Source organism: Oryza glaberrima, chromosome 8 (assembly GCF_000147395.1).
Source record: "Oryza glaberrima chromosome 8, OglaRS2, whole genome shotgun sequence".
Taxonomy (NCBI): domain Eukaryota; kingdom Viridiplantae; phylum Streptophyta; class Magnoliopsida; order Poales; family Poaceae; genus Oryza; species Oryza glaberrima.
The window spans coordinates 22,134,890-22,154,930 of NC_068333.1; the positions used below are offsets into that span (position 1 = coordinate 22,134,890).

Below are 20,041 nucleotides of genomic sequence, written 5' to 3' on the forward strand. Positions count from 1 at the left end.
GCGCGTGGATGCATCGACGACCTCCTGGTTTGCCGCCAGCACGATGCCCACTAACACCAAGGCCACCATAACCAGCCTCATGCTTATCTTCTCCATGTAAATTAGGTCACACGAGATTATCTGTAGCAAGCTGTCTTTGTTTGTCATACACGATTGGTAGGGTGCCTTTTATAGCAGATAGTTTGCCTGCAATATCAGTGGTGGGGATGGAACTTAGAGAATTAAAGATTGTAAGATGGATCTATTTTTAGTGTGAGCTTGCAAATAGGTTAGGCGGCTATCAAGAAGGCTAGAGATGTAGGGCAATTGACAAAAAAATGTGGTTTTGCAACCTACCTAAATGGTTTGCGAAGGCGGGTTAATGGAAGCATGAAACAAGGAGGCTAGCAAATCGATATCCGAGTAGAAATCAATCCCTCAAGGCAGGCTCTCATACAAAGCATCATCTAAAACTAGACACCACGAGCGTGTAACGTCCTGAAAATTCCCGACAATAAAAATCACTAAAATTTCGAACTTTTTAAAACTTTTGCATCATGCTGGATGTTATGGTTGCTATTACTTGCCAAACTATAAATTGTCACAATAGAATATTTAATTAGTTTTTAAGAAATATCAAAGCCTAAAAGTTATATTGGATAATTTTTGGATAATCTAATGGAAAGCAAATTCATTTGGGAATTAATGAATAACCAAATAAATATTCAAATCAAATAATTGAATTCTCAAATGCAAAATATATAGAGCTACATCTCAACTCCAAATCAAATCTCAGCTATTTGCAGTTTAGTCCTCCCTCTTTCTATTTTCCTTTTCTTCCTTTTTCTTTTCTTTTTCTGTCGGTCACTGTTTATGGGCTATCACCTATTCGATCCGGTCCCATGTCCGCGCCGGCGTCCTGCCCGTGTACCGCATGCCGCGCCTCCCTCCCCTCGCGCCGCATCCATTCGCTCCCAGGTCGTGCGCCGCTTCTAGGCCATGCGCCGCATCCCTCCGCATCCGCGCTCGTGCCCGGACGCCGCGCACGCGATCAACCACACCACCTTCGCATCTCGTGTCGCCCCCGTGCACCGCATCGTGTCTGTGCCAGTGCGCCATCCTCTCTGTGCCGCGCCGCGTCACGCGACGCCTAACCACGCTCTCTCGCTCCGGTTTCCTTCCAGGAAACACGGCGCCGCACGTCTCGTCGCGCCGTCGCGATCCCATCACCCGTCGCCTCACCATCTACGGATAACGGCCACCACGTCGCCCCTTCGTCATCATTGTCCTCTCACCCATCTCCTCGTGTCACATCGTCCCACGTCGTGCCCATCAGATAAACGGCTTCTCCTCTAGCCGTCTAGCTGCGACGCCTGCAACCCTAGCGCCACCATTACTCCATGGATCCCCAAATCCCCGAGTCAGTGAGAGAGGAGGAAACTTACCCGCGTCAACCTCCCTAACTTAGGCCGTATAGGCAGCCATCGAGTGTACCAGCTGCCGATCTTATCCTCCACGCCATCCTGGCTTATCTCCAAGCCAAGCCCCCATGCAAACCCCATCCCTCTCTGCCTTTTTCCCTCGAATGCATTTCATCGAACACCATGCGATCACTCTCTCACCATCACTAGAGATCACCATTGCGAGGCTCCCCGGCCGGAGCTGGAGGTTGGAGGGAGTGGAGGAAGAGCTTTGCTGCCGCCGTCGCCATTGAGGGAGTCGAGGCCGCTGGACGTTGGGAACCACGCATCGAACACCTACAAGCGTCGCCGACCGCTAGCCGCCCCTGTTTCGTCCGCACTGAGCCGCGCGCCGCCGAACTTCGTCATCCTGCCGTCTCTCGGTAAAACCTCGCTCCTATAGCTCCTCCTAATCACGTAGAAGCTAAATCCCCCACCAATTTTGGCTATTAGCCCCTTCGGCGTGCTGTCCCGGCCGCTGTTCCGCCGCCAGCGAGCTCACCGTGGACATGCCGTCCCACAGCTCCACCTAGCCACATTATTAGTGAAATCGAACACTCGGTCGCTCTAGGTGCTTCTGCACTCATCAATTTGGTCGGAGGCCTCACCTATCGCTCAAGCCCCAAACCTCCCGAGCTCAGCCATGGCGGCTATGCCGCGCCGCTCGCCTCTGCTTCGCCACGCGCCTTGGCCGCCGGCGGGAGATCGCCGGAGATCCTCCGCGTCTCTGCCCGGCAGTTGCCGAGCAGCCCGCCGCCGTCCCGGCTCGAGCCGGCCACACCGGCTGCGCCGAGCCGCGCCTCTGCCTCGCTCGGTAACGGGCGAGACGAAAGAAGAAGATGGGGAGAGAGAGAAACCGTGTGGGACCCACATGTTATTAGCGCACACTAATCCTCTACCTAATGATGATTAGCCCAGCCTATGACGCATGGGTCCGGATGATTAGAAATCTAACTAAAATTAAAATTAAGTTTACTCTCTATGACGTATGGGGCCCACCAGTGAATAAACACAGCCGCTTTGACCCTAGTCAACCTTGTCTGGTCCCACCTGTCAGTCACAGTAGCTTGTGGATAATGCTGGATTAAAAATAAATCAGTTACGAACAGTACCCTTTCACAATTTCTCGAATTAATTCAAACTTGAATCTTTAAACTAGCATAACTTGCTCATTTTACCTTGGATTTGAGTGAAACTTGAACCTAAATTCATCTAAATTCATAAGGTTTCCAATGGTATATAATTCACTATTCAATAAAATATATTCATAATTATTAAATAATTAATATCAAATGATTAGATAATGGTTAACCTAAATAGTGTGCTAATAAATAAAATTGATATTGTACAGTAGAGTAGGTGTGAGGATAATTCTCTTTAACATGCTTTATCACTGTAAAACCCATGTAAACTAATTAGAAGCATATGTGGTCATACCCCTTCCATAACTCAATAGATAAATCAACTCCAAATTAACGAAATGTGTATCCCATTTATATTATGATGATTATAGCTCCTAAATAAGCCGCCATGACAATAAGAATGATTAAGAAACTATCCGTTAGCAAACACGAGTAGTATGAACAACCCTAGGTTCAACCCCAACAATTATATTTTGTTTGTGCATATTTGTTTGTTGTTGAATATTGGTTCTTCTCGCGTATTATAGAAATTGTATATCGGTTAGTCGTGAGGCAACGTATGCAACTTCCAGGAGGTGAAGGTTGATCAAGATTATATTAAGAATAAGAACTATCCTGAGCAGGCAAGTCATCACCCCATCCCTTGAGCATGTTGATCCCAATTGTAAAATTGTTTTGTTTACAAATAAAATTACATGCAGTGATGAATATCCTACTTGTTATTATGCCATGCCTTTGATTATTGCCTATCTCATTATTCCCTTGTACCCATAATTACGTATGAGTCCCTAGTCACTTATGGCAAATGCTTAGTAATGCTAATTTAGATTCATGCATTCTCATGTTTATCAAATGCTTTATGCTTGGGCAACTACCTTAGGGAAGGTAGTTGAGATACGGCATGTGGAGACATGAGTGCCACATTGCCAAGATATTGATGAGATGATTTGTGAAAGAAAAATTAAAACTAAACAAATATTTTCGACTGGGGTGGCTGGATGACTTGGGTGGAGTCTGGTAAAGGCTAGTGCCGCCCCTGGTCAATTAAAGACCGAGCCATGAAGTTAAGCATGAAACGACCCCCGTACAACCGTACTTCTCGAATGTGTATAGACCTAGCGGAGTAACTAGCTGAGCGGAGGCAGTATCCCTGCATAGTGGTTTTCTTGATGTGTGTGAGCAGGGGCCTACGGTGGGGCAGCCATTGGTAGGACCGCGAGGAGCGGGTGCCTACAGCGGTGTTGCCATCGGTAGGACTGCCATGTGTAAACCTAAACTTAATTATAACTTACTGCATGTGTGAGTCTTCCCTTCCCGGGAGCGCCAGAACTCCTCTCACTGCTAGAAACTTATGACGCCTAGAGTGCATGAGGATGTAAGTTCATGGAGCGGGTACTGCCAATGTAAGGTTATTGAAAGGCTTTGCCGTGACGTGTCTCATGTGTTGGGATGAGGCTCATGTGTTGGGCAATCGCGGAGTACGGTAAAGTGTACATCCACTGCATTGTGAGTAAACCAAATTTATTTGAATAGTCGTGCTCGCGGTTAATGAGCACCGGGACATGTATTACACTTGGCTAGACTCAAATTTCTTAATATGATTGGGATGGGATATTGCATGATGATTTTGTACTGGTGGATCAACTTCTCGGGAGGCGAGAAGGGGTAGACCACAGAAAACCATGACGGCAGTGGCGAGAAGCTATCCTTGGGAACACAATGGATGGTGGATAGAAACGTTGCTGTTTAATGAACAATGAAATTAAAACTTGATCAGTTTATGCTAGGTCTTTGGTTTGTGAAATGATATTTAAAAACTCAGCTTTACGCAAAGTAACCATAGCCACTCCTTGTATTATCATGTATATTGCTGCAATTTGTGTGGTGGCTTGCTGAGTACTTTTGTACTCATTGTTGCTCTAAATATATATCTTTTAGCAGAGTGTTGAAGAGAAGCCCTTGTTAGTGTGCTTGCGTACCTAACAAGATGATCGGAGTGCAGTTCCACTCTAGGTCTCGTTCCCCAGTCGACTGCTTGTGGCATGTCAATCGGGCCCTTGTATTATTTTGCCTTCCACTGTTGTTTCTCTGATAGTTGTTGGCCTGCCTAGCCCTAATGTAAGCATTTAACTCTTTTAGCCTGAATTCATTCGTGATATGTTGTGATTCGGCTATGTATGTGTGTACCAACTACTGATCCAGGGATTGGTACTGATAAACACAAGAGATTTCCGATTTCCAAAATCAGGGGGTCGACAGAGCTGGTATCAGAATATATCGACTATAGTTCGAGACCCTAGATAGAATGGTCGTTAGTTTAAGGACCTTATATTTTACAAAGCTATTTTTAAGTGCTGAAAAGAAAAAAAATGTGAAAACATTCAAATGTTGTTTTCCCATCTTACCTCTTCAAAAATGTTTAATTCCGATGCGCCGAAAAAAAAATTATTTTGATACCATACATCTCAACCCTTTCTTTGAAAAGGCTATCTTACTACTTCATTTGTGATTGAAAAATATTGGTTCTATATTCTTACATGTACTTCAAAATTGTAGGATAAGACCGTAAGAAATTAAGACACCATAGGAATATTATTGATTGCTGTCGAAACCTCATCCTCGAAACTAGACGATTTCATCATATTGTACAAAAACAAAGTTAAGTAAAGAGAAAAGATCAGAAACTAACTTATCGATCATGACAACTTACCATTTTTAGAACTGGTTTCCTCTAGTTACACTATTGTATAGTAGGAGTGAAGTATCGACTAAGCCGTTAGTAACCACAAATGTACTACCTTCGGCATGGGAATATCACAAAGAGCAATAAAAAGAAGACAAACAGACTGCAGATGTATGAGAAAACCATGCAAGATTGCTAGTTATTTCCATAAACAGAGAAGGATTCAAAGGTATGGATCTGTATCACACTTAAGATAGTATGCGAATTTGGAAATTTAATAAAAGGAACGCCATTTTGGATTTCAGCTCCGGGTTGCTTCAAAATTCTAAGGACAAGTCAAACTCATATGGCTTAATTCCCCCGAGAACTTTGTTTTGTGGATTGTCTTTAGAAAATATTGCAAAACAAATTAATTTTTGCATTTTGAAATACAGTTTTGCAAAGAAAATTTCTCCAAAGAGAAAAGAGTGTTTGTTTCAAATAATGTAATTGCAAAATTGTCTCCAAAACCACTTTGAGATTATATCTAAATTCTGGTAATGGTCAAAATTAGTTTCAAAATAAATATCTCTTTGTAAAATATATGTGAATTTCAGTTCTAAATAGTTTATTGCAAAATTTTCCAAAAATTAAAATTCCTTGCAAAATCAAATTTTGAATGCATGTGTTCGTAAACATCCTTTCCAAAAGGTTTGCAAAGCTGAACTTCTAGAACTATTGCCTAAAGCTTTCCTTGCAAAGGAAATTATTGTGAAAGATTTCCAAAACCTTCGTGAAAACTGTTTTCCAAGCGATTGTTTCCATTTGAAAATATTGCAATTTCTGAAAAAGGTCCAAAAAAAATTACTTTCAGGAGATTTATTTTGGGATATTCAAAAGTATTGTTGTTTCAACTATGAACCGTGCATGCAAACTATATGGCATTTTGCCCTGTTGGCAAGAGTTTTCTTTTGCAAAATAAAATCAAAGGTTGCTTTGGTTGCAGAAGTTTCTAGTTGCCGTATTGATTTTGCTAAATGTATGATTATACAAAATCTTCCTTGAAAAATCTGTTATCAAATTATATTGGGTGAGAAAATACCTCTCTTGAAAATTTTAAATGGTTTGCATACATCAATTTCAAAGGATACTTGTACAAAACCTTTTTTTTATGTTGTTACCTTTTTAAATTATTTTCAAACATTCTTATTTTAAGGGGGTAGCCTATTATGGGAAGACCTCAAGAGAATCAATAATTTGTGAGAACAATATGGATAAGGAATACTATAGATCAAGGTTTATTCACCCTTGGACAAGGAAATTGAGCAGATTCGGTACCATTGGACAGTAATACTGCACAAGATACAACCACGGCTCTCACCAACACGATTTATAGCATAATATTAAGAAATGGAGTGAACAGATGAAGAAGAAAGACAACAATTCAGCATTGTCATGCTACTATTGACGCCGAGAATTTTAGTTTACTAACCTTCAACCTACTAACTTCTAACAGTAAACCTACCACAAGACGAGAAGACATGGATCAACCAACACCAAGACACAAGAATCCTTCCAACTTACAAGGCCTGCAAAATATGGGGATAAAACAACCCATGATGCTCTTTGAAGAACCTCCCCAAGCTTCTAGTGACAAAGAACGAGTCCAATCCTCACTAAAGCCTGAAGACTACAGCATCGGTCTAAATCACTTAAAGCAATACCCTGCAAATGGAAGCTGCCATCTGACTACGGACAGACGGAAGGCAAATGTCACATGTTTTGGTTGTGGTGAGAAAGGACATTATGCCAATAAATGCCCCAAAAGAAGGTTGAGAGTTGGACCGAGAAGGAGTTTCCCATGGCAACCAAGGAGAGATGGCTGTTGTTTTTCTTGTGGTCAATTCGGACATTATGCGATAGACTGTACTCAAGACACCAATGAAGAACAAGAAACCCGGCCTTCGCAGATCAGCCCGGAAGAGGACCAAGACACCAATGAAGGTTAAGGCATGTAGTCATTGCGGAGAGATAGGACACTACGGTAGTAATTGCGTTACTCAATGCCCCTACTGCAATGAAGACCATCCAGTTGGAGAATGCCCTACTACGAAGATCACCTGCTTCCTCTGCGAAAGAACAGATCATGTGCCCCAAGACTGTCAGCTAAGCGCCTGAGCCCGTTGCTGACCAAGACGGCAAAAGTACAAAGAGTGACGCTTCGCTTCGCTCATCAACTCATGAAGTCTGGAAGCTGCAAAGGCCCTGGATTCTCTTCCTTCGATTAGCATGTTTGTCTGTCGATCCATATTTAATGTTGAACTAGTTCGATGTCTCCATAGTTCCACTAAATCTCGAGGACGAAATTCCCTTAAGGGGATAGGTTTGTAACATCCTGAAAATCCCGACAATAAAAATCACTAAAATTTCGAACTTTTTAGAACTTTTGTATCATGCTGGATGTTATGGTTGCTATTACTTGCCAAACTATAAATTGTCACAATAGAATATTTAATTAGTTTTTAAGAAATATCAAAGCCTAGAAGTTATATTGGATAATTTTTGGATAATCTAATGGAAAGCAAATTCATTTGGGAATTAATGAATAACCAAATAAATATTCAAATCAAATAATTGAATTCTCAAATGCAAAATATATAGAGCTACATCTCAACTCCAAATCAAATCTCAGCTATTTGCAGTTTAGTCCTCCCTCTTCTCTTTTCCTTTTCTTCCTTTTTATGTCGGTCACTGTTTATGGGCCATCACCTATTCGATCCGGTCCCATGTCCAAGCCCGCGTCTTGCCCGTGTGCCGCAAGCCGCGCCTCCCTCCCCTCGCGCCGCATCCATCCGCTCCCAGGCCGTGCGCCGCTTCAAACAGAAGGAAAAAGAGAGAATTTGGGTCTAGGCCGTGCGCCGCATCCCTCCGCATCCGCGCTCATGCCCGGACGCCGCGCACACGATCGACCGCACCACCTCCGCATCTCGTGTTGCCCCCGTGCACCGCATCGTGTCCGTGCCGGTGCGCCATCCCCTCCGTGCCACGCCGCGCCACGCCACGCCTAACCGCGCTCTCTCGGTCCGGTTTCCTTCTGGGAAACACGGCGCCGCACGTCTCGTCGCGCCGTCGTGATCCCATCACCCTTCGCCTCACCATCTACGGATAACAGCCACCACGTCGCCCCTTCGTCATCACCGTGTGCGTCTTTATAATACATAATATTTAGTTCATCCTATAGATCCTTTGTTAGATTTTATCCATATTTCATCCATATCAAACTGCCCCTAAGCTGTCAATGTTCTGCTGTGCTGATGATCTGATCTGATCTCGAAAAAATGGGAGTCAGAAGGACTTGGCCATGGGCCATGGCAGATCGGTAGGCACGATCTGTTGTTCACAGCTTGAGCTACAGGAAATTTACGGCTTGCAAAAGCTTACCAATGAAATGCCCAGTAGTGAATATGAATTTGCGTAAAAACATTATCAGTAATAACAAAATTATAACCCTTCAAACCAAACATTTTCAATCGAGTTGATAGCGGCTGGGCTAATTTATTATAGAGCTTTGATTAAGAACGAGACAACGGGGACAGATGGATTGAACGCGGAGAGTGGCCAGGAAACGGGGCTACATAACCGGTGAACGTAATGGCAGAGGGGACAAAAACACCATGCGATTATTATGCAGAACAAGTATCTTGTTCATATGTTCTGATGTTCATGTCGTTTGATATGAAGCATCGCTATGTACCAACTAATCAAGCCACCCAATATAACTAAGGCCCCTTTAAATTAAAGGGAATAGGAAAAACACAAAATTATAACAGAAATATAGTGTAAATTAAAATAGAGATTACAAAATATAGAAAAACACATAAATAACCATTTGATTGGATCATAAGATAGACTCATAGAAAACTTTTCATAAGGTTCTATTTCATGTTAAATTTCCTTCAAAACTTATATGGAATGAAGCATTCCATGGAAGATTCATTTCCTTTGAATCAAAGGTAGGCTAAGTAAATTGATAGCAACCCCTTTTTAGAAAAATACCCCCAAAATCAATCACAACTTTAAATCCCTTAAGGCTAAGACCGGGTTTTTCCTCTCTTACGTATTTTAGATTATCATGGCATGCTTTCTAAACTCCAAATCGTTGTAATTTTTTAAAACTATATATTTTTTTTAACAAATTGGCAAGCCGCCAATTAAATCTTTTTATATATAAGTTGCATAGAATACTTTTTCTGTGACAACTTTTTAACTTTGCAATATACTAATTAATTCATCATTCGTTTGTATTATCAAACATTATCACCAAATCATACGATTTATCATCCATTTATCTATTATGACCTTTCAAATTGGGCCAAGTACCCAAGCGCACAAATATGAAACCACAACCTCTCATACAAGATCTTTAGCATTTCTTATGCTTTTGTCACTTGTACAATACAAACTTTAAAGTAGAACTATCAAGTAAATCACTAGCAAAAAAGGTTAAAAATATAAAGAAGAGAAAGGCAGGAAAGAGAAAACATTCTTCTTTTCCTTAACCACTTCCTCTTTCTCTCACACACACACACTAGGCACAAATTCTCATCATGTTCTATATGTACCCAAGCCCAAAACTATAGCCCAAGTGAGTTAATACTTAAGCAGCAACTAATTAACCATATATACGAACACGTAAGTTCGTTGCATCGTACACGGTACATCGCACACCACACGTTCGATCAGGCTCTCCCGATCGATCGGACGGCTCTGGTTGGGGCACGTCACGTGCACTTGCCGAGCGGGCCGCCGCAGAGGCAGCTGTTGCTGGCGAAGGAGGCGGCGTCGAGGTGGTCGAACGGCGGGCCGGCGGGGATGGAGCCGCACAGCCGGTTGTGGCTGAGGTCGAGGTGGCCGACGTACGCTGCCGCCGACAGCGACCTCGGCACGGCGCCGGTGAGCCTGTTCCGGGACAGGTCGAGCACCATGAAGTAGGACTCGGCGGTGAACACGTCGGGGATGGCGCCCTCGACGGCGTTCCGGCTCAGGTTCAGGATGCCCAGCCCCTTGTTCTGCAGCAGGCTCGCCGGGATCCGGCCGGAGACCCGGTTGCCGCCGAGGTACAGGGAGGTGAGCACGTGGGCGCCGCCCAGGCTGTCCGGGATCCCGCCGGTGAGGCCGTTCTCGGCGAGGTCGAGGTCGGCGAGCCGGGTCAGGGAGCCGACCGACGTTGGGATGGCGCCGGTGAGCTTGTTCCGGCCGAGCAGCGCGCGGCTGAGCATGGTGAGGTCGCCCACGTCGTCCGGGATCCCGCCGGTTAGCTGGTTGTTGGTGAGGTCGAGGTGCTTCAGCGACGCGAGCGAGGTGATGGAGCTTGGGATTTCGCCGGCGATGAGGTTGTCGGCGAGGTTGAGCACGGTGAGGCGGGAGAGGCTGCCGATGGAGCGCGGGATCTCGCCGGTGAGGCGGTTGCCGGGGAGCTCGAGGATGCGGAGGTAAGGGAGGGCGGTGGCGACGCACGGCGGGATGGGCCCGGAGATCTGCTTCCAGTCGGCGAGGATGAGGGAGGAGAGGCGGCCGAGGCGGCACACCGCGTCGGAGATGTAGCCGGACATGACGCCGGAGGCCGGGCGGCCGGCGGGCGCCATGACGGGGTCGTCGGCCTCGCCGCGGAGGGTGAGGTCGGCGACGCGGCCGGTGGTGGGGTCGCAGCTCACGCCGTACCAGCTGGTGCAGCAGTCGGTGCCCGTCCACGACGAGAACACCCCGAGGTGCGCCTCCGACAGCGCCGCCCGGATCGCCAGCAGCGCGTCCCGGTCGCCCGCGGAGCACGCGGCGGCGGAGGTGGACGCGACCACGGCGAGCGCCGTGAGCGCGGCGAGGAGGAGCGGCGGCGCGGCGGGGCTTGGAGCGGGAGATGATGCCATCGTCTCGTCTCGGCTCGCGTGGGCACTGCACTGCAGAGTGAGAGTGGTGAGCTCGCAGAGCTAAGCTTTATTAGTAGAGGGTGGCAGAGTGTTGAAATGACCGTATTACCCTCCACCAAGCGCGTTCGTTAAGCATTCTTCAGTTTTTTTAGCTTTAGCCTACGAAGCAATCAAAACCAGAGAATCTATAGCTGATGGAGCATTCATTCACAGTGGCCAAAATACCCATCTTACCCTTGGGCTAACAACAGCATAATAAGTAAGCTTTTAGGGCATATTTAGATAAATTTACTGTGGCAAATTTTTTTAAAAAATTTTAGTGATAAAAGGTTTGGCATTGAAGTTTTATTTATTGGTTTAGATACATGGTAAAATTTTGTCATTTTACTAGTAGAGAGAGAGACAATATGGTTCTCACCGTACTTTTTAGCAAAATTTGCTACTCTAAACTTCTAAATGACAAATACCAAATTATTAACTTTTACTACTTAGATCCATTTTGACAAAACCTACACTAAAATAGTTAAACTTTTATCATTTTGAAGGAACTAAATAGGGCCTTAGTTAGATCAGACGATGGGGTGATTGGCTAGAGCTAGACCGGGCAATGGAGGGGTAGAAGAGTCATTTGATGAGGTGGGGACACGAGCGTCTGCAGGGCACGTGCCGTGCCGGTGTGGCGCCTTTAATCTCGTCGCGCACCATATTGCGTGCGCCAGACAGGGTTTCGTCGCTGGTGTTGTTGGCAGTGCAAATGATGGGCGCGATCTGCTTCGGACCGAACCCCATTCAATGCACGGTGCCATGCGAGCCGTTGGATTCTCCGATCGCACGATCACCCGTCGTCCACGTGTGTATGGATCTAAGTTATACATCAGCAGCAGCATCTTTCTTGTTCTATCTTAAAGCGTTCCAATCTGAAGATCTAGGGGAAGGCCGGCCGGGACCAGAGAAGCTTCTCGCCGATCTTAAGCTACTGCTTGTTGAAACACAGTAATTTAGCACAAAAACCTTGAGAGGGATTTGATAGGACGAATTTGTAAAGAAATAGAAATACTTGGTGGCTTAAAATAGGCTGACATAAAAAATCTGCTTCTTCAAGTATACAGTATATGCACTATTAGTCAGTTCTGTTTGAAACATATTATCCATCAGATTATTATCGCAGACTATGTACTCATTATATGATGAATAATTTAAATGTTTGGAAATGAATTTAACAAATAATTTGAAACAATTAGTCGCCATAGGAATTCTTTTGGGAAGAATGTATTTTTAAGAAGCGTGCAGCTAACAATCTTGTTTCCTCGTTCGTTTGTTCAAATTGGAGAGAAACATTTCACGTACGCGACACAAAAAATCTCGTTAATACACGATTAAACTAAATATTAACTATTATAAATTTAAAAATAGATTTATTTAAATTTTTTTAAAAATATATTATTTAACAGTTTAAAAAAGGTGCTAACGGAAAATAAGAAAATTGAAGTTTAGAGTTGAAGAAAATAATATAGCCTAAAGCCCTAAACTCAAAATGGATCCTCCCCTCTCAACTCTACTACTACTAAATGAAAAACTCTTTAAACCTTTTTGCAACGGATAAGTCGAAGTGGACGCTGTAGAATTTCCTCTACGGCCATATCCGACGCATCATTATCTACTGGCAATCAATAAACCAGTTAGCAAACAAATTAAATTTCATTGTGATTGACGATAGCTTAATTAAGCTAGAGAGATTGCAGACAGGGACGAGCCGGGCGCATGGGCACGTGCAGCCATATTCTCGCCGCTGTGTAAGCGCATGGACGTGCCGTACTGCGCCGCAGCGTCGGCCGGTGAGGTGAGGATTCATGGATGGATCGATCGATCACTTGGCGCATGGATGGATCGATCCATTGGTTTGCAGCAATCCAACGTGGGCGCGGCCGCTGGTTCGTTCTCGGACACATGGCTGGTCGATCGATCTGCCGGCTCGGCGATCGATCGACTAGATCGATGCAGATCGATCACTGTGTATCCTGCACGTACGTACGGGGTGCAAGCAACGGCATGACGACGACGAAACTTTGATTAATTAATTACTCCCATGATTAAACAAGCATACTGTCGCATATGCAAGAACTTGTTGCTGTTTGGATGGATAATTCGCAAGCATACATATATCATGGAGCATGTTGTAAGGAGTACAGTCTAAAGGCCCATAAAGATTAATTTGTAGGTAAAACTTTATATGTGCGTTTTTGGTGATTTAAAAGTTAATGTTGAAAAAAAAACTACGTTGAAAATATCTTGAAATCAATCTTAAAATTAAGTTAAATTTAAAATTTAGTTTTTTTCTTTAACTGATTAGGCCATCCAATAAGAACATAAAGAACCAAACACGATATCTAACTCAAGAAGCTCCTCTAATTTAAAGTCAAAGAAACATGAATCCCTAACAGTCTAGAAGGTATGACTCATATATCAGAGAGACATACGTTCTTTTAACTCAAGTTAGAGGATCTTCATCCGTATTTGACTGATGTGAGAAAAATATTCATCCACAAGTTATTGTTTCTTATCTCTGCACATGTTATTTCAGCACAATTTTGTTTTTTCCTCTCGAGGAGTGAGAAGGAGGTTGAATGCCCAAATACTTCACATGTCTCATAATATAAGGGATTTTAACTTTTTACTTGTACTGTTTGATCACTCATCTTATTTAAAATATTTGTACAAATATAAAAAACGAAAAGTTGTGTCTAAAGTACTTTAGATAATAAAGTAAGTCACAAATAAAATAAATAATAATTCTAAACTTTTTTAATAAAATAAATGATCAAAGAGTACAAGTAAAATATTAAAATTCGTTATATTATGGAACCGATGGAGTACTCATATTTGACCGGGACTAGTAGATAAAATGGTGATAATAATTGACCAGTGATTGACCACGCCACATGCAAGGAGCCAACGACGTGAATGCGGCGGTGGACCAGGATAGACTCGTAGACAGGGGTGGGTGATGGGGAACCGGGCTGCAGCACCACAGCACAGCTGTCTGGACCGGTGGGCCCCACCTTGCACTCATGGCTCATGTGATCTGCGCGTTGCGCGGGCCCGGAGTTAAGGGTCGGCACCTAATAATTAAACTAAACTAATGGAGTATTATATTGATCGATTGGGGATAATCTAACCAAATCCACGCAGACAGAGTGCTGAATGCCACTGATCATAGGCACGTCCCTGTCCTGACTCGTGATGTGCATTCATCCGTATCAATGCCCTATAGCTCTACAAGTAGTTTTAGTTCAGTATAGGGTTCATGTATCAGATCACATGCTGACATGCATGCATTTGACTCGCCGCCTTAGAGCAAGTTTAATTTAATAGTATAACCAACTGCTATCTTTAAATCATCTGTAGTTAACTTAATAGTCAATTCGTACAATAGTTGCATACTATACTATTAATATCTGGTCCCACCTGTCCTACATACTGCGTCTTGAAGTCCGTGCTATAGCTGGCTACAAATTTATAACCCGCTGCTCTTCTCTCTTCTCTTTTATCTCCCTAAAATATCTTTATAGCCAGCTTATAGCCTGCTATTGTATCTGTTCGTGCCGTAGCATGAGCTGCACTACACATGAATTTTAGCATTTTGTAATGTCTTGTTAGAGCTCGTTTGGTTAATCCGAAAAATCTAAAGTGATTAATTCTACTTTCTTTTTCTTAATAGATATGGAATTATTTTTTTAAATCTCCTTCAATCCTCTGGGAAAAGGAATTAACAGTGTAAGCCTTAGAATTAATTTCTACCAAGTTAGAGATGGTTTTGTGACAGTGTCCTTTGCTAAAGCAGATAGCAAAGGAGAAGGTAACTGGCTTTGCAAATACATTTTCTTTAATCATGTGGCCACATGAGGCATAGGGCCAGTAGGCCATTTCATGGAACATGGTTCCTCTTGGAGCTTTGCGCAGTTCCTTTTCGGTTTTTGGACTCAGGGTGCATCCATACCCATATGTTTATCATCACGGTTTACCAAATCGTTTAAAGGTGGAGTTATTGTTATCCCCACGGTTTGATGGTTATCGTAAGGTATACCGTGGTTTCAAAAATTAAAAGGTTACTGCGCATGATAACTATGATAACCGCATGATAAACGCACGGTTTTGAAATCCCTGCCTGTCACAAGCAACGAAGCAATCAAGCAAATAGAGGCTTGGAAGGCTGGAACATTGGAAGCCTGGATGCTTTAGCTAGACAACTTTCGTGGTCTATAACTCTGTACGTTGTTTAGTGACTAAACTTTTGGTTTTTAAACCAAATTTTAAAGTTGATTTTAGATTTCTATCGCTCATTAATTCTTAAACCAATAATAATATAGATTAAAAGTTTTACTCGCAAGTTCTCTTTGGCTGTTTGTTTTCTACAGCTTGTCGGTCATAGCTCAACCGATCGGATTAAGGAAGGAAAATCACATACTTTATTTTTTTCATGATTTTTACGGTACTATCACAAAATTCCCATAGGATATTCAAATGAAGGTTAATTTGATACGTGCTACACTATTTTAGTTTCTGCAGGAACGAACAATATAGTTTTCATTCGTTCCAAGCATGGCCACAGATATTTATCAAAAAGTTCGAATGGGCTATATGGACAGACAAGTACCATCAAAAGGTTATCATGAATCCGGATCTAGGGATGTGCTTATATGTTTGATTGCTTGAGACAGTGTTTTCAATACTACTTCCTTCATCTCATAAAGTTTAACTTCTAGCAACGAACTTAGATATAGGCTATGTCTAGATTTACAGTCAGAAGTTGGTGCTTTTTTTTGGACAGATAGAGCATTACTCCCCTAACAGTGACGCATTAGGCCAGTCCCAACCCAATAATTAGAATGATATCCATAATATTAAATAAGCTGCCAACTATAATAAAAGATAATGTGGCAAGTAAATAAATGAGGAAAAAGAAGAAAACCATGTCTTACATGAGACATGGTTTTTACACAACATCCAAGACATCATGTGAGATAATTAGCATTAAATTTAAGTATAAAACAGTGGTGTTTATATTGAAATAGTAGTGCCTAGTACTAGTTTCTTGATAATATGGAGTTTATAAAAACTATGTCATAGCGTCTTGGATTGGGACTGGCCTTGGGTACTCCTAGCTAGGAGAAAATCAAGGCCCATTAAGGACTAAAACGGCTGTAAACAATAGGCCCATAAACCACCCAATTCAGGCGTGATGGGCCCATGGAGTGGTATATAACAAGCCCCACAATCGCCGTACTCTGTCGTGTTCGTTCCGGAATCCTCTCGACCGTCGGGAAACTTGAGCCTTCAGCTTCCTCCTCCTCCCCCATCACCAATGGCATCCCCTTCCCTCGCTGCAGCAAATACACCTCGCGAGATCCTCCTCCTCCTCATCCTCCCGCGTCGAAGCGAAATCGAAGCACACACTCCTCCTTTCACCTCCCCTTCACTTCTCCTCGCCGCCCAAGGGAAGGGCAAAGGTGGGGGAATCTGAGGTTACATAGAACCGAGGGGGGCGTCAGCGTCGTCTCTGCTTCTCTTTGTCTTGTTTGCAGGAATTGAGGGGAATTCTTTTTTTCTTCGCTGGTATGTGCCTCTGATCCCTCATCTATAGTGGCTGTGGTTCTGTGCTGGTGTATGTGTATACCATCGTTGAGATGAGAGATTGTGCGCGGAGAATTTGGTGCTACGTACCTGAATGTTTTGTTTGTGCAGCATTTTGATATTCCGTTGCTTTTGATAGGTCGGGTATGTTTATTTGGGGTCAGAACATATGATTGTAAATTCTTGGTTTCATATTTCGTCGAGATTCTGTTATGCATTTGCTTCCCTACTCCTTAGAGGACAGAGCAAGCGAAGAGTATTAATACTAATAGCTTTGCTTTGTTTATCGGGTAACCTGAAATTAACCTCCTGTGTAGGACATGGATTTCGTTAGCAAAAGCCATGTAGTATCAGTTCACAACTTCGTTGATTTCGATTGTACGCTTTGTTATCGCCAAAATCTTTTGTATGGATAATGTTTTGGATGAACAACATCGTGTGGAGTAGTGGTGCTGTTGCTGAACTGATTGATCTATTTTAGTTGGAAGACCCTATCTTGTGTTTATATTTTTTTTGAAAAAAAAAACAAAAGAAAGAAATAAAAATGTCACCATTTTGCATGAGTTTTGACATTGAATTTGGTCATTCGTGTACAGCTGATATTGCTTGGACCGGATGCGGCTCTACTCGTCTGCAGTCAATTTGCGGCGATCTTCTAAACGTACCATGTATTCCCAATCTAGTCAGTTTCATGGAGGATTAACACAGAGTTTGGGATTACGGAAGTGTTCACGCTCACATCCATCCAGTTATAATGTGAAGCTGGGTCTTGTCGATTGTTCTCTACATAGGAATATAAAATCTTCTGACCGGCCTAGCCTGAGGTACTTTGTTAGCTTAGTGGGTCGGCAGTTCCGTTGTGGACTGTCAGGCAAAGAAGGTAGTTTAAATATGAAGCTCGACATGCCTTCCCGTGACAATTTCTCTAGTATGAGCTGGAATTGGAGAGGTTTGCATCAAAAAATAGGAGGTACAACCAGTGGACTTTGCTTAGGTTTTGCAGTTTCTGGAATAGCAAATGCTGAGGTTCCTGTGGAGATAAGCATCAGCAATTCAGCAGCATCTACCAGTTCAACTCATGGCAAAGAAGTCTATACGGATTATTCAGTAACAGGTGGGTATTCATTTTTTTAGGTTTAGCAATTTTGCTTGTTGGGGGTTAATTTGGATCTTGAGAATAGTAGTATGTGATAACATGTGATTTATTTACAAAACCCCTAGGGATTCCTGGAGATGGAAGATGCTTATTCCGCTCTGTGATTCATGGGGCATGCATTAGGGCAGGAAGACCCATACCTAATGATGATCTTCAGAGAAAGCTAGCTGACGAATTGAGGGCAATGGTATAGCTTGTTTCTTGTGTATAGTCATACTTTGATTATTTGTGTTGTTTCTTTTCTAAGCTCAGATATAATTTAATCATTTCTAGGTTGCTGATGAATTTGTTAAGAGAAGGGAAGAATCGGAATGGTTAGTTGATTTGATACCCTTTCTCATCATTTTTAATGGCTGTAAGTTGTTATCATCTATTTCGATTACTGTGTTTTGATGTAATACCGATTTGCAGGTTTATTGAGGGAGATTTCGACACATATGTGTCCCATATTAGGCATCCACATGTGTGGGGCGGTGAACCAGAATTATTCATGGCTTCACATGTTCTTGAGTAAGTAATAGGGTCTATTATGTATTCCAGTTACATTGATTTCAAAGATGTCATAGTTCATAGCTATCACTGTCGGTAATGAGACCAAAATGTCATATTTGTGCTTGCCAGCTAAAATTTTGTATTGTTCAGGTATTATAGAGTTCCATATAACAACACAACATACATATAGATATAATGAAAAGAAAAGGAAACCTTTGTTTTTACTGTAGTGTGAGATGTCTGTGTGAACAGAAAAGGGATTTGATCAAGTCAAATCATTTTGAGACCTAAATTCCAACAATATCACCATGAAACGATGAATTGGATTTTTTTTTAATCGAATTGATTAAATTTAGGGTAGTTGGATTTTCAAAACCATGTAGCTAAAAAGAAGTAAACCCTTGTATTGGTGGAATGAAAATGTAGCTATCAGGTATCAGGTAGCATAGAAGTATGAACACTGCTGTCAGCTGTTGTCTTATAGAGTAATAGAGATCTAACATCATATTCTGTTCACAGGATGCCAATAACGGTTTACATGCATGATGAAGATGCTGGTGGTTTAATAGCAATTGCTGAATATGGCCAGCAATATGGAAAAGAAGATCCAATCCAAGTTCTATATGATGGTTTTGCTCATTATGATGCTGTACAGATTCCAGCAAAAAATGCTCCAGAGACATGACTTCTGAATTTTTGAAGTTTCAAGGTTCAAATGGTAGGATTTGGTCTTAACCCATTTCCTTCCTTTCCATGTATTTGCAAGTATCGAAGTTCTGGTGGTTGACAATATCGCGCCAGTGAGAGTGAAGACTAGCTGTGATCTAGACACTGCTTTTCTTGTTAAAAGAAGCAAAATCCACCACTCTGATCAGCCTTGTCTATATTGTTCGAATGGCTTTGTGTTCAGGATTCAGGCAGAGACTCTTGAATCGAGATGGAAATAGATGACACGGCATATGTTCCTCGATGTGAATCTGCTGAAAGAGCCGAAACTGAAGTGTTGTTATCCATAATCTAGTAATGCTTCTGGTAAAACGTGAGACAAGGCAGCATAAGCTTATGGATGATTGAATCCTGCTTGGTTAGTTAATACACTGATTGTAGGCACATGTAAGGGTGTAAGCCTGTAACTTACTGCAATATCCTGCATACTAATGTGATGACTATGAGTCTATGACAATAGGCACGTCTTCCTGCTAAATGCCCAGCGGTCACGGTGTCTCCTGATACCGGTGATTTGTTCAGACATCATAAGTTTCATTGCAAAATTTAGCTTGCATTTTGTTGGATACTGCATCTTAGTCGAACAGAGTTTGTTGAATTACCAATAGAGGAATGGAGGAGGTGGCGTTGCTTCTGTTTTCGGGTTTGATCCTTGTGCTTTCTCTACTTAATGGTATGGATATGGTGCTTGTTCCAAAAAAGAAAGTAGTATTAACCAAAAAATTTATTTTTATATTACGCAATTGGTCGACTTGTCAGGCTGAAGATAAAATTCGTCACAAGTTCTTCGGAGATAATATCCCGATGATTAAATAACGTAACGAATAGATAAACAAAACAAAGGAAAAAAAATGTAACATAAGGCATAG

General features: G+C 42.5%; 2 protein-coding genes across 5 annotated transcripts; one reads left to right on the forward strand and one right to left on the reverse strand.

Moving 5' to 3' along the window:
* The first annotated feature begins 800 nt into the window (after nt 1-800).
* Nucleotides 801-19,819, forward strand: LOC127781483 (uncharacterized). 4 transcript variants are annotated; one of them, XM_052308444.1, is made up of 8 exons: nt 801-1,822; nt 3,109-3,204; nt 17,395-17,912; nt 18,020-18,141; nt 18,228-18,268; nt 18,366-18,464; nt 18,966-19,164; nt 19,357-19,819. In XM_052308444.1, exons 3-7 carry the CDS (start codon nt 17,414-17,416, stop codon nt 19,129-19,131), a joined length of 927 nt encoding a protein of 308 aa, XP_052164404.1. In that variant the 5' UTR covers nt 801-1,822; nt 3,109-3,204; nt 17,395-17,413; the 3' UTR covers nt 19,132-19,164; nt 19,357-19,819. The 4 variants fall into 4 exon arrangements, with proteins under 4 accessions (XP_052164404.1, XP_052164400.1, XP_052164403.1 ...); XM_052308440.1 differs by having other exon boundaries at nt 18,966-19,819; XM_052308443.1 differs by lacking the exon at nt 3,109-3,204 and having other exon boundaries at nt 18,966-19,819.
* LOC127781482 (DNA damage-repair/toleration protein DRT100-like) lies at nt 7,760-12,320 on the reverse strand. Its single transcript, XM_052308439.1, has one exon. The coding sequence runs from the start codon at nt 11,165-11,167 to the stop codon at nt 10,025-10,027; it is 1,143 nt and encodes a 380-aa protein (XP_052164399.1). The 5' UTR covers nt 11,168-12,320; the 3' UTR covers nt 7,760-10,024.
* Nucleotides 19,820-20,041: the final 222 nt, after the last annotated feature.